Source organism: Chrysemys picta, chromosome 3, assembly GCF_011386835.1.
Source record: "Chrysemys picta bellii isolate R12L10 chromosome 3, ASM1138683v2, whole genome shotgun sequence".
In the NCBI taxonomy this organism is placed as follows: Eukaryota; Metazoa; Chordata; order Testudines; family Emydidae; genus Chrysemys; species Chrysemys picta.
The window spans coordinates 70,954,122-70,967,531 of NC_088793.1; the positions used below are offsets into that span (position 1 = coordinate 70,954,122).

General features: G+C 38.9%; 1 protein-coding gene across 3 annotated transcripts in view; it reads right to left on the reverse strand.

The window, feature by feature from the left end:
- MDN1 (midasin AAA ATPase 1) overlaps positions 1 to 13,410 on the reverse strand; it is a 175,711-nt gene that overhangs the window by 18,308 nt on the left and 143,993 nt on the right. For all 3 annotated transcript variants that reach the window (XM_065590185.1, XM_065590184.1, XM_065590183.1), the window contains 11 exons: positions 12,105 to 12,231; positions 10,369 to 10,474; positions 9,511 to 9,626; positions 5,639 to 6,124; positions 4,641 to 4,870; positions 3,582 to 3,728; positions 3,214 to 3,386; positions 2,356 to 2,517; positions 1,710 to 1,847; positions 1,030 to 1,171; positions 8 to 183 (listed from right to left, as the gene is read on the reverse strand). In XM_065590185.1, the coding sequence (XP_065446257.1) occupies positions 8 to 183; positions 1,030 to 1,171; positions 1,710 to 1,847; positions 2,356 to 2,517; positions 3,214 to 3,386; positions 3,582 to 3,728; positions 4,641 to 4,870; positions 5,639 to 6,124; positions 9,511 to 9,626; positions 10,369 to 10,474; positions 12,105 to 12,231 (2,003 nt within the window). The remainder of the gene's footprint in view (positions 1 to 7; positions 184 to 1,029; positions 1,172 to 1,709; positions 1,848 to 2,355; positions 2,518 to 3,213; positions 3,387 to 3,581; positions 3,729 to 4,640; positions 4,871 to 5,638; positions 6,125 to 9,510; positions 9,627 to 10,368; positions 10,475 to 12,104; positions 12,232 to 13,410) is intronic.

A 13,410-nucleotide genomic window follows, 5' to 3' on the forward strand; every position in this document is an offset into this window, starting at 1 on the left:
TTTTTACCTCATCCATTCCTGGTCCAGATTCTTCTTTTTTACTGTCATCATTGTCATTGTCCTCTTCATCATCGTCGTCGTCATCACCCCAGAGCCTCTCATCCAGTTTATCAGCTTCAGCATCACCAAGATTTCCCATCTGTTTATCCAGCTCTTCATCTTCATCTGATTTCTCACTGTCTTCTGTGTACAAAACCACAACTCAATGGAACATGTTGTAACACTGATTCTGTCAAATGCTTATATATATATATATATATACATACATACATACACACACACTTATTATTTAAAGAACACTGATAAGAAAATGCATTGACTATGGACTTTTCCAAAATGTAACTTTACTCTGAAAAGCACTAAAAGATAGCCTCTGGCAATTCAAACATGAAGCCTGTTTAGAAGCAACTGGTGATTCTATGTAGACACGATGTATTAAGGCAAGAAATAATTTTGCCAAGTCTATCCTGTACAAGTTCTATTACAATATGCTGCTGCACAGCAAGCATGTGTGTTTTACTGCAGGATTTTTAGCTAAGTGAAATTTGTTATGTATTATTATAAAGCATTGTAAAATCAAATTTCCCCCCCTAAAAAGTTAGCTCTATTTTCCTAAGTGACATTCAAAAGTCAATAACAGCCTATTTCTTTTGTACAAATGTATTATAGCTTTGCTGAATATTGGCAGTTACTGAAACACTCATTACTTTGAAAGACATCTGAAGTCATTAACCCATCTGTAGCACTGTGATAGGTCATTTAACAATAGGAAGGACAGCCAATTCATTTGTTCCAGTTCCATGCATCTGTTACAGTTGAGGATTGTGAAGTTGGCTGTGGTTTGTGTTTTGTAACTCTGACTTGTTACTATTTATACTTGACTTTTTCTATTCTATTCTTAGAGTTCGTTTAAGAGTGTCTATATGCTTTGCTATGTGAAAGTAGGAACTGTTACTGAACTAGTCAATTACATTTCTAGAAACTACAAGAGTGAAATCTTACCAGATTGCCTTAATGAAAGAAACAAACCTTTCTTGTCTTGTTCCCCATCATGCATTTTCCCTTCAAAGTCCTCTGACATTTCAATCGCATTGTCCTCTCCTTCAATGTCTGGTTTGGAGTCTGGATCCTCTTTCTCCTTTTCTTGACCTTTTTGATAAGTGTCTTCCACCTGGATTATTAAATCAACAGTTACAACGGGTTTGTTTTCAAGATTAATGCTTGGTTTAACATTACCTTGATAACTAACTCACTAACTATTTTTACCTTGATATAAACCTAACTTCTTAGTTGGACAGTAAAGCAGTCAGTAACATCTCCATTTGTTTCTTTCACCTAAACACAATCTGTGTGTTTTATTTTTCAGGACTGAAGGTCTGAACATTTCTACTTTCGACCGTCATTTTTATTGGTAAAAATGGCCCCAAAAAGAACTTGAACAGAAACTATTTTGCAGTGTTCAGCAATTTACAGGAGCCAAGACTGCTGCTTAAACATTGAATCTTACCCTGGTGGAATTTAGAAGGAAAAAGCAATTTACTCTGAAAGACCAAATTTACAACAAATTCCACTCACAGTAACTAAAGTTTGGGTATACTACAAATTTGGTTTGCTGCAGCTTATGCTAATCTTCAAAATAAATCTTGATTTCAAATAACTGACCAGCGATTCATTTCTAGTTATCCTTGAACCAAACCACACACACATACCTGGTCTTCGTTTTCTATTTTGTCACTCACATCCTTCTTGCCTTCCCCATCTCCAATACCACCTCCCTCATAATCATGAAACTCTGTTGCTCCCTCTCCTGCTGCATCCTCCATTAATTCTTTTGGCAGACAAAATCCCTACAAAAAGGAAACATACATACTGATAAAGAGTCAAAAATTAGTACTGACAGTAAAGACAGTATAAGTGAGTATTTTAAACAATAAGAACAAGAAGTGTTATACTTTGAGACCCATTTCCTTATATTGGCCCTATTCCTACAGTATTTCTTCCTAGAAATATAGATTTGTGCTAATTTGAATAAACCTGAGTAGAAATCAATTGTTTCATTAGCAATGAAAAGCTTAAAAAAAGACTCAAAATCTCTAAGCAGTCTCACATTTTTTGTTTGCATCCCAGCCTGCACACTGTAACTCTACCATGCTGCTGCTACATGCAAACCAAGAAATGAACCAGAAAATCCCTGAAATCTCTTGAAAATCAACAGAGAAAGCAAATTTTAGAAATATGTAAGTAAATTCAAACTATACTTACACAATGTGTATATTTACATTTAAGCCATTGTAGACTTTTGTCTACATTATGTACAATTAATATCAATCTAATAATTTCTCTAAAGGTTCTTACCTTTTGGGTGAGCTCTGTAAATATACTGGTTAGAACAGAAAGCAATTTCCCAGTACTTCTGTGAGATGCCAAGGAAACAATGAGATAGAACAAGATAAGATCTGAATACTTGGAAAGCATGGGCATTAGGCGCACAAGTAAGTAGCAGGATTGATTGAAGAACTGTAAATTAAAAACAAGGGAAAAAGAGCTTCCAGTTATATAACTCCATCTACATTAAAATGAGTCCTCAGACAGGGTAACAATACTGAAAACATCAATCCTTAAATCATGTTCTGCCTTGACTAACTAATGTGTCTGCACCATAAATCTAGTTTAGTTTAACACGTGCCTTTTAGAAACTCTCCATCCTGAAAAATGTATTGTAACTATCTATTCTCAAGAAATAATTGTGTGGCGCGAAGTGACTTATTTTGTATTAAAGAACTCAATTTTAAGCCTAGAAAAATACGTGTATTTTTTTTTTTCAGATACACAGCCAGTGGATATATTTTACTTAAATTCCTTCAGTTTCTAGTGTTTTTTCTATCTTTCGCATTTCACAAAAGCTAAACCTTTCTTTCCCTATAAAAAGCAGAGGCTTGTCTATAAGAACAGTTATTCGGTGGCAAGCTGGGATGTAAATCTACCTTGCATCAGTCTGCTAGGCATTAACTGCCAATGTGGACCCTACTACCGTGCAATGGAAGTTCTGCAGTGCACTTTGATCTGCCCTGTTTTCACACATTTTTCCAATTCTGAGGATAAATGCAGATAGGATAGGTGGCGAGGCAGAGACAGTGAATATTTATGAACCCATGTTCAAATCTTCCTCCCTTTGGGACCACAATACAAAGAGAAAGGGAAGAATGAATTTACCCTGTGTTTGTCTGCTGTGCAATCCTCTCCATAAGATTTCAGTCTTTCCAGGAGTTCTGAAATGGCAGAAATTATTTTCTGCACATGCAGAGAACTCACATCAGCATAGAGGTCTTCATCCAAGAGCTTACTTAAAAGCCCCGACTTGAGTCTGTCGGCTGAGGCCTCCTCCTCTTTGACAGAAATACAGAAACACAAAGTTACCAAAAACAGTCTCTAGACTCTCAAAGTAAGAAATCCACCAATTCCTATCCTTATCAAGTTTCATAGGTAGTTTCAATTAACATGAAATCTGTGACATTCAGTAACAGAGGCTACTTAAATACAGGGGTAATCTAGGTGTGCATAACTTACACTCACGGACTTACCATCTTCCTCTGAGCATTTTTCTTCCTCCTTTCCTTCTTCCTGTTTTCTCTCCGTTAAACACTGGATGGCATACAGGACAACATGGATGGCAGTTTCTACTTGCACCGAGAAATGTTCTACAAACCCATCATCTGATTCTTGGTACCCTTTTGAAAGATAAAATTGCCAACTTAACATGGGAATGCATTAAATTTAAACGCATTATTAGTCGTCATGTTTTTCTCATATACAGCACACATTGCTCTACATGATACATTGACTGGCACCTATTTAAATTTGGAGAGTTACACTTTTCCAGGGATAGACAACAGATGTTATTAGGGATGTGCTGAAAGCTTCATTAAACAAAGAGAAGCAGAGCACTCAAACTTAAATGTTTGGGCAAGGAGGCATTTAATCATCCCTGCAGTGGTCCAGCAGTTCCAGCCCCAGCATCTGGGTTAAGACTTCGGTGTCCAATGAACATTGACTGGTAGAGTTCAAAAGCATAGGAGGTTTGAAAGGATTGGTGCATCTGGGACCAACCAGAGAGATCTCTAAAAAGGTAGTGGGAGATTGTGTAACAGGGAACCTCAAAATTCTTAGCAAAGATTTCAAACTTTTCAGGGGTTAGCCAAAATGAAATGTGGGAGGTTTGCCCATCATTAAAAGAGATACTCTGAAAGATCACACAATACATTGACAATTCTTTGGCTTTAAAAAATACTTGCTCAAAGCAAGCTCATGGAAGACAACAGCCAACAAAATAGTGCGTTAATTTTCTCCCACACTGTGCGGGTGAATAGTTGCACTTACGGAATTATGATGCGCATAGTGCAGACTGGCACTATGCAAGTTTCCTCATACATCCCTCCCAAAATATTTTTCTTAATCCTTAATCTTAATCCTACAGCTACAGAATTAAGCAGACACTATAGACTACACAAGTTGTGTGATGACTTTGCAATGGACAAAAAGTTCAGACAAGACCAAACTAGTTTTAGTGTGCCCTAGCACATTTCAACTCAGATGTCCTGAATTCTCGCTTAAATTTCAAGACTTAGAGGAGCAGTCCTTACCATCACAGTCTGACGTCAAACTGAGAAGCTGGGTTTTCCAGGTAGTGAAGTCTGCAACAGTTTTATTAACTTCTGCTTGGATGTATTCTAGGCTCTTGATTAATGCCATCTGCTTCGTGGACTTCCTATCTTCCATTCCTTGAAGAACATATAAGGACTCTACACTCTGCAACTGAGTTGAGACTTTCAACAGACAGCTCAGCCCTGAACTGCAAACTTCAAAATCTTTCCTATAAGAAGAAAGAAATGGCATAATACTGAAAGAAACATACATTTAAAATTACGCCTTTACTCTTTAAAATGGAGATTAAGTCATGGAAACAAGCACTGATAACACCCAAATGAAGTATAATATTACTTAATGGGGACCTGAAAAGGACAGATGGAGTAAGTACTGCTTTGCTTCTTTGTGATGTATAAAAAAAGCTTGAGGTGGTGGTGGTTTGGGGTGGGTTTTTTTTTTTTTAAACTAAAAAAAATTTCTATTTGTATTTTTACATTAGAAATTCATGCCTTGTCTAAATTGGAACTTTGGGAACAACAGAAGAACCAGTGGGATGATATCACTGGAGACCAGAGACAAATGCTGAGCAACAGAGGGTAAGGAATTTTTGGTTGGATTATTTAAAAGAATTTGTTTGTTTTTGTTAATAACTATTTAACTCAAACAACAGAGAAACATATAGCAGGAGAAGAAATCTTTGTTAAAGATTCAACAAGCCTGCCTCTTTCACTTAAGGATGTGGGACACCCCAATTTCTATCTGAAATTAGCAACAAGTACTCCAACAAAATCAGGAGAGGCCAGATTTGACATCCCAAATATTTCTAAGGTTAAAAGTAAGCAGGAAAAAAGTATACCTTTCAGATTCTTAAAAAAATATTTCAAAACGCAGCAATATTGGCAAGCTTAATTTACTTCCTGGGTATATTGTTTAAATCTTATGAATTTCCAAATGCACAGAAAGTGTTTCAATTCTATGCATGCACACAACTCACCAGGAATAAAATAAGGTCTCACAAGACTGTTGTCTTATGCTGTCTATATCTGCTTTCACGGCTTTAATCTCCGCGAGCATCTCAGTCACTCTTGCAGACAACTGCTGCCACAGCTGATCCTGTTTTCGCATCCTGCATCCGGAGGGCAGTTGTTCTGCAGCCACTGGAGATAGGTATTTTAGCTCTGATTGGATTAGATCTGGTATTCCCATCTGGGCATCTTCCAGAGTCTGGTCAGTTCCTTTACACTGGGGAATGTTTGTTTTCATATCTGTCCTTACATCATGACTACAGATTAAAGACTGTTCTCTTGGGCAGCACTGTACAAACCAAGATAGCTGCTCAATGACCATCATACATTGCATGGCAAGATGTTGCAGTCTCTCAGTCCACTGCTGAATACTATCTTGAGGAGGAAAGGCTACATTATATTCTCTAGTAACATTCATCCTTGAATCAATCTCCTGTACACAACTCAAGAGATTCCTGTTTAGAAGAGTCATACAAGAAGAAAGGTTAAAAAGACTGTTTGTATTCAAATATGGAATCACATTTCCTTAAAGTAGAATCTTAGAAACAAGACACTATAAAATCAGAAGTATGTAAAATATTGTTATAATATCATCACTTTTCCCATCCAGATACAAATAACTTTATTTAAGGACATTTAGGATATTTTTAATTATTTCAATATATTTTCTGATTGATTTGCAATAATCTCTTGAAAGCTAGAAAATGAAGCTTTGTTTAATGATCCGCCCACCCCCATTTTGTACATGAGTTTCTTGAGATCCTCCCCATCAAAATTCTCCAGGTTTATTAAAAACAAATAAGATTAACAAGCTCCCTGGCCTACATTCAATTATTCTTCACTTTCTTCCACTATTTAAAGTGGATAAATCTTACCAAGCCGACATTTTCCAAATGCTGTATGGTAGAGAGCTCATGAAAAATGATCACATGAACCTGCCATAAATTTCAAGTGACAGCAATGCAGCTAAATATCTCTGCATACTTTATACAATCAGACTATTGCAAGGAATTATGTGAAGTACAGAAAACTATCAATAAAATATTTGCATTGCAGTAGCACCATAAGGCTCTAATTCAGATCAGGAGTCGTACAAAAACCTAAGAGAACAGTCCCTAACTCAACATCATAGACAGTTCTATAGTGTTACAGAAAGAATTTGTGGCTGCATGAGCAAGACAGTGGAATTGGCAGGGATATTAGTAAATCATCCAGAAGTGACAGAGTGGAATAAAATGCCTAAAGTCAAGGTATTTATTATGCCCTGGTGATCATTTTTTTCAGCCCAAGCGCTGCAAATTAAATATCCAACTATACAAGATTTTTCTTATATAATCTGCTGAGGTTTCCGTATTTTCTCTTAGAGAGTCATGTGTTACTCCTGGGGGAATTCTGCACATCTGCGGATGCACAGAATTCATCTGTCCCACATAATTCCACACACCCCCCCACCGCATAAAAAGCCTTCTGCCCAAGAAGTCCTGCAGTTCCACCTTTTGCCCACCAGAGGCCGCTGTTGCCCCAGAACAGCCAGCTGCACAGCACTTCTGGGGCAGACTGTATTTTCTGTGGGAGAAAAAAAAACTATGCATGCCCAGTGCTGCAGAATTCCCCTAGAATGCTCTCCGATTGATTTAGCGTGTCTTCACCAGACCCGGTAAATCAACACTCGGTGCACTGATTGCAGCAGTGCCGATCTACTGGTAAGTATAGACATATGCTCTGAGGCTTCTCCAGCAGCCAGCTCACACAATCTCTGTCTCTGTCACACTCACCCCCACAGATATTCTGTCTCTCCCTCTCTCCCACCCCAGCTCTGCAGAGTGGGGGAGGGGAGACAGGGCTCAGGACAGAGCAGGGGAGCTTTCAGTGAGTGCCTTAAAGAGACAGCGCACGGCATCTCTCAAAAACTTCCCCAACAACCAGCGCGTGCACACAAACACACACACTTTCACACTCACCTCCCAACACATACTTGTATTATTATTGTTGTTACTTCTTGGTACTTCATAAAAAGGCCATACTGTGTCAGACCAAAGGTCCATCTACCCCAGTATCCTGTCTTCTGACAGTGGCCAATGCCAGGTGCCCCAGAGGGAATGAACAGAACAAGTTATCATCCCCTGTCGCTCACTCCCAGCTTCTGGCAAACACAGGCTAGGGACACCATCCCCGCCCATCCTAGCTAATAGCCATTGATGGACCTACCCTCTATGAATTTATCTAGTTCTTTTTTGAATCCTGTTGTAGTATTGGCCTTCACAACATCCTCTGACAAGGAGTTCCACAGGTTGACTGTGCATTGTGTGAAAAAATACTTCCTTTTGTTTGTTTTAAACCTGCTGCCTATTAATTTCATTTGGTGGCCCCTAGTTCATGTGTTATGAGAAGGAGTACTTCCTGCAATGCACATATATTCTCTGTAATTTTATTCTTTCAAAGTGTGTTATTTTAGTTTTTTGACTGGTCCATGCATTCGATAATTTTTATTTCTCACTTACACTTAAATTTAAATTCTTTGAGTAGTGAGGTCTAAAATGCCTAACCTGTCCTGGCTGGAGCAATTATCCCTATTGGTAACTTTTAAAAAATATATATTATATCTAGGTTTTTTGTTTCTACTGGTGGCGCACATCCTTATATTACCTCAGTGCACATAACAAAATTTATCCCGCACATTGATGGAAAAAATTAGAGGGAACATTGCTCAAGAGCTAGTGGTGTGACAGTGTTGAGCCTGGGGGTAGGGGGCTGCAGGGAAACATGGGAATGGGGGGTTCGGGGAGAGGGGCAGTTGTGCCTGACTGAATGGGAGAGGCTTGGGGTCAGCCAGGGTCTGCATGGGGAATACTTCCCAACTCCCTAACAATCCTCCCCCCCCCCCTCCCCAAAACCTTCTCCCACCCACACCCAACACCCTCCAGGTTCACTCCCAGGCCCTTCCCCTCTCCCTCAGCTCCTCCATTACCCCTGACTCCCCCAAGTGTTTGCACTGCTTCTGACAAGTGCAGGAAATATAGTTTTGTATTGTAATTTAAGTTAATTACTCAAAGTTCTATATTAATATGCCTAGTAAGGAATCTATTTGTCAAAAGAATATTAGAATCTTTTTTGGGGGAGGGGTCTATATTATTACAGACATACTTGCTGACAGATATTTTGAAATAAATTACCACAATCATTGAAACTGGTATGATTGTATTGTGTTATTTTGACAAATAAAATATGCAGAATTTTTAATTTTTTGGCACAGAATTCCCCCAGGACTAATGTGTGTCAGCCACTTGCTAGCCAACTAATTTTCAATAAAACTTGACAAGCTAAGATATAAGTTAAACAAACTTAAGTCAGATCACAAGGCATTATCACTATCAAATGGCTTACGTTTGACAATCAAAGGATGTTGATATAATTTTGTATTGTGATTCTTTTCTGGTCTTCAGTTGTGTAGCTCTCTCATTTCTCTTAAATGTTTTGATTCTTGGTAGGCTACTCATTTACTAAATTTTCAATCTGCTTGTCCAGATTTGAGCTCAGTTGTGACTCTTGCTCCACATTTTAATTCCAGAAGGTGGAGCTGTTAGTCTACTGAATTAAACACAGAGTCCAGAATGTTGGTCTGAAATTGATGTTTGCACTGAGCGCAGGGACAAATGTGGTCTAATTACAATTCTTTTCCTTTTATTTGAGACATCAAATGTATAGGCAAAAAATAAAAAACAGAAAAGAAATCTATTCCTTTTATCATGCAATTTTCCATCCTTTTATAAATTTAAATATTTATAGTCAACCTCCTCGTCACCACTTTAAAATAAGGCTATACTAATAAAATGTGAGATACCTCAGTATTATCCATTGTTCCGTCAAGGCAGTGAGTGAACTCCTCTGCTTAACAAGCGTCTTCATAAGGTGTGCAGTGAATCCTTTACATCTGTCAATGCTACCTAGTCCAATTTCCTGAAGAAAGGCGGGAGAGCAAGCAAAGGGACTAAAACTGTGTTCAATTACATCACACTGCCTTGGACTGTGAGATCTAACAAGATCACATGCAAAACATTATCAGGCTTAGTCAGTGCTTGGATGAGGGGAATACCTGGAAAGCCTCAGGTACTGCAGATGGTAGTGCTGATTTAACAGGAACCATTCTTTCCCCTTTCAATACTAAACTAAAGCTCACACAAGGTATAGGCACTTTGCTGTTAAAGGTGCTATCTTTTGCATGAGACACAGAATGGAGGCTCTGACCAAGTCTGATCATTATATATCTCAGAGCACTTTTCATGAAAGTAGAGATATCAATGCTATTGTACTGACCAAATTCCACACTGGATAATTTGGATTTTGTCTACCTAAATATTTTCCACAGTGCAAGAAAGGATAATGGGATTCCTGTATATGTACAATGCAATAAGCAATTTGGGATGAAAGATGCTGTACATACAAATATAGATTATTAAATAACATCTTTGGTTATTTTTTAAGTTATATATTCACAAAGCCAGAGAGACTCGATAGCTTTAAATCACTAAGTTGGAATGCTGTCCCTAAACCAGATTTTAAATAAACATAAATCTTCTATGACTGTGACTCAAGTCATGCCACCTTTCAGTATCAGCAAATCCCAACTCCAAGTTCAAAGGGGTAAAATAAAATTCAGATAAAAAGCATTCTCCATTTTTGCTTGCTGTTACTCCTTTACCTTGGCAGGTGCTAATAATGCTGTCTGAAGCCTAGAGTGGCGTGCAAGAGATCGATAGAAGTACTTCTGGCATCCATCCCAGACAGACGAAATCTCTGTCAGCAACCTGAAAGAATATGAATAAGTCTGACTTTAAAGATACACAACGTCAGGATCCTGGAAGGCTTAACAGCAGGCCTAGTATCACCAAGCTTAGAGAAGCTGGATTTATCCGTGCATCTAGCCAACCATTTTTTTGCAACTTTATTAAATAAATGAATGATCACATAAGTAAACAGTTTTTCAGTTCCTCCATGGCTGTTTTAGGGGAAAAAATACTAAAAAAATTGAAGCTACTGAAGAATCTGAGTAGCAATTATAATTGAGACTTGGGGTGACCCAACTCATCTCTATGTCACATTCCAAAATCACTCCACAATTTAAAGGGACACTGTGACAGAGCATGAGAGTTACATTGGGGATGGGAGACTGCCCTTGCAGGGAGATACCTGAGCTGTACCCTGAGCCAGGAGGGGGGTTGGGAGAAGTGACACCTTCTGGCCAGGAGACTGGACAAAGGAGAGGAGGAGCAGAGGGGAGGGGGGGAAAGAGCTGCTGGAGGAGTTTTTAGTTTCAGTTTGGTGCTGGGTGGTGGAACGCAGGGAACCCCAAGTCTCTGGGGTCTAAGCTCCCTGTCCCCCAGAAGGACTTGACTGAGGGGTCCTGGTTGTATCTACAAGCTCTGTTGTAGACTGCGTTCCTATTGTCCAATAAACCTTCCGTTTTATTGGCTGGCTGAGAGTCACAGTGAATCCCAGGAAGAGGGGTGTAGGGCCCTGACTCCTCGACACTCCGTGAGAGACACTAAATTGGAATTTTTTAAAATGACTAAGGCTATGGCTACACTACACACGGCTGTGCCATTACAGCCGTGCCGCTAAAAGCCGCACAGTGTAGCTGCTGTTTGTTGGCAGGAGAGGGTTCTCCTGCCGACAAAAAACTTCCACCCCCCACCAGCGCCAGCGGCTTTATCAGCAGGAGAGTGCTCCTGCTGACAAAGCGCTGTTCACACCGGTGCTTTTTGTCGGTAAAACTTCTGTCGTTCAGCGGGGCGGGGGAGGGGTTTTAAACACCCCTGAACGATAAAAGTTTTGCCGACGAAGTGTCAGTGTAGACATACCCTTAGTCTAGATTCCAGTACAGAACTCTTTGTCCTTATTTTGTTGTTGAGAAAGTAAAATGATAAACAAACCTCTACATTTGGAAGGGATATAAACCCTCATGCTTCAGGGCATAAGACTACCTCTGACTGAGGGGTTTACGAAAAATGCTTCCCTATGGGCAGGTTAATCCATAACTCCCTGCTTTGGAGACCTTGCATCTTCCTTTCATACATTTGTTGGAGACAGGAAACTAGACTAGATGGACCACTGGTTTGATCTGGAAAAGGAATTCCTATGGTTCTAGATTCCTAAACATTCGTTAAAAAAAGTTAAGTGTTTTTCTGCTTCCATTTTGATTGAAAAATATTTTCCCCTCAAGTGTTTTTAGTTATAGTAAAATCGTAGGTGGTACTACAATAGGAATAACATTTTCAGTGGTTTACTGACCATATAGTTAAAGTAAAAGTAATTCATAGATGTAAGAAAAAAAACCCTAAAAATAATCCAGAAAGACTAGGCAGAACAAGTCATTCCAGATGCATTTCATTTAGTAAGTTATGTTGACAGTTAATATTACAATCCAAAAGTACGTACTTGGCATCCAATTCATGTGTGCAGTTGACTAGGGCTAGTGCACTGTGTAAATCCAAGGGGTGCAGACAAAGCATATCCTGAGGGTCTTTTGAACGAGACCAAGCAAGGCCTTTTCGATATGACAAACCTGGAAAGACATTAAAAAAAAAAACACTTATATCATGTCTTCATGCTCTGGTACTTTGATATACAGTATGAGACCTAGTCAGTACCAATTATGCTAACACACACAAAAGGTTTCAGATATTTCTGAGGCCAACAGCCCTTTAGGCAACCATACATTAGTAGCTAATTCAAGATCATGATGGAGAAATACACAGGAAAGTACTGAATGAAGACAAGTATACATTAACCTTAGGGGTGATTTGAAAATGGGAAGAGTAGTAAGACATGGCAGAAGCAAACCAAAAAACATGCATCTGAAAGGCAAAAACTGAAGTGTCAAATAAAACCAGGGACAAAGACAAATCAGTCTTCACCCTGTTCTAGCAGTTGTTTTGAACTGGGTTAAGTGTAATGTTGCTTTCACACAAGCCAACTTAAATAGTACTTTCAAAGCACTTGTGAATATAATTTTTATAATCAAATAAGTATTATATAATAGCATCAAATAAATTCAAGTCACAACAGCATACACCAAGTTCTCAAACAAAATGGAGAATAACCACAGCAGCAAGCATGCAGCACTTTCCCCATCTTACGTGAGGAAACTAAAGCACAGAAAGGTTAAATTCCCATGGAGTTGCAGTGGTAGAGGCAGAAATAGAACCCATGTGTGATGCCCAGTCCAGTGCCCTAGCTACCAGACACCACCACCTGCCTACAACATTACATCCATTGACCAGAAACCTTCTTGCAAAGTATCTATTTCACTAGATTTCAGAGTAGCAGCCGTGTTAGTCTGTATCCGCAAAAAGAAGAACAGGAGTACTTGTGGCACCTTAGAGACTAACAAATTTATTAGAGCATAAGATTTCGTGGACTACAGCCCACTTCTTCGGATGCATCCACGAAAGCTTATGTTCTATTTCACTAGAGTTATCAGAGACCACTATCAAAAGCAGGAAGTCCATCTATGGGGACACATTCCACTTAGAGCCATTCATGTATATGGCCATCTAAATAAAATTGATCTTGGTATTTTGGGAACTACTTACACAACATGCCCTGAAAAATGCTCTCTCTCAAGTATTGCCAACACAAAAAAGTCATGAGTCAAGCCCCTCAGAAAGTAATCATGAGATTTTAAAAATAATACATTTAATGCTAGGTTTCAGAGTAGCAGCCGTGTTAGTCTGTATCCGCA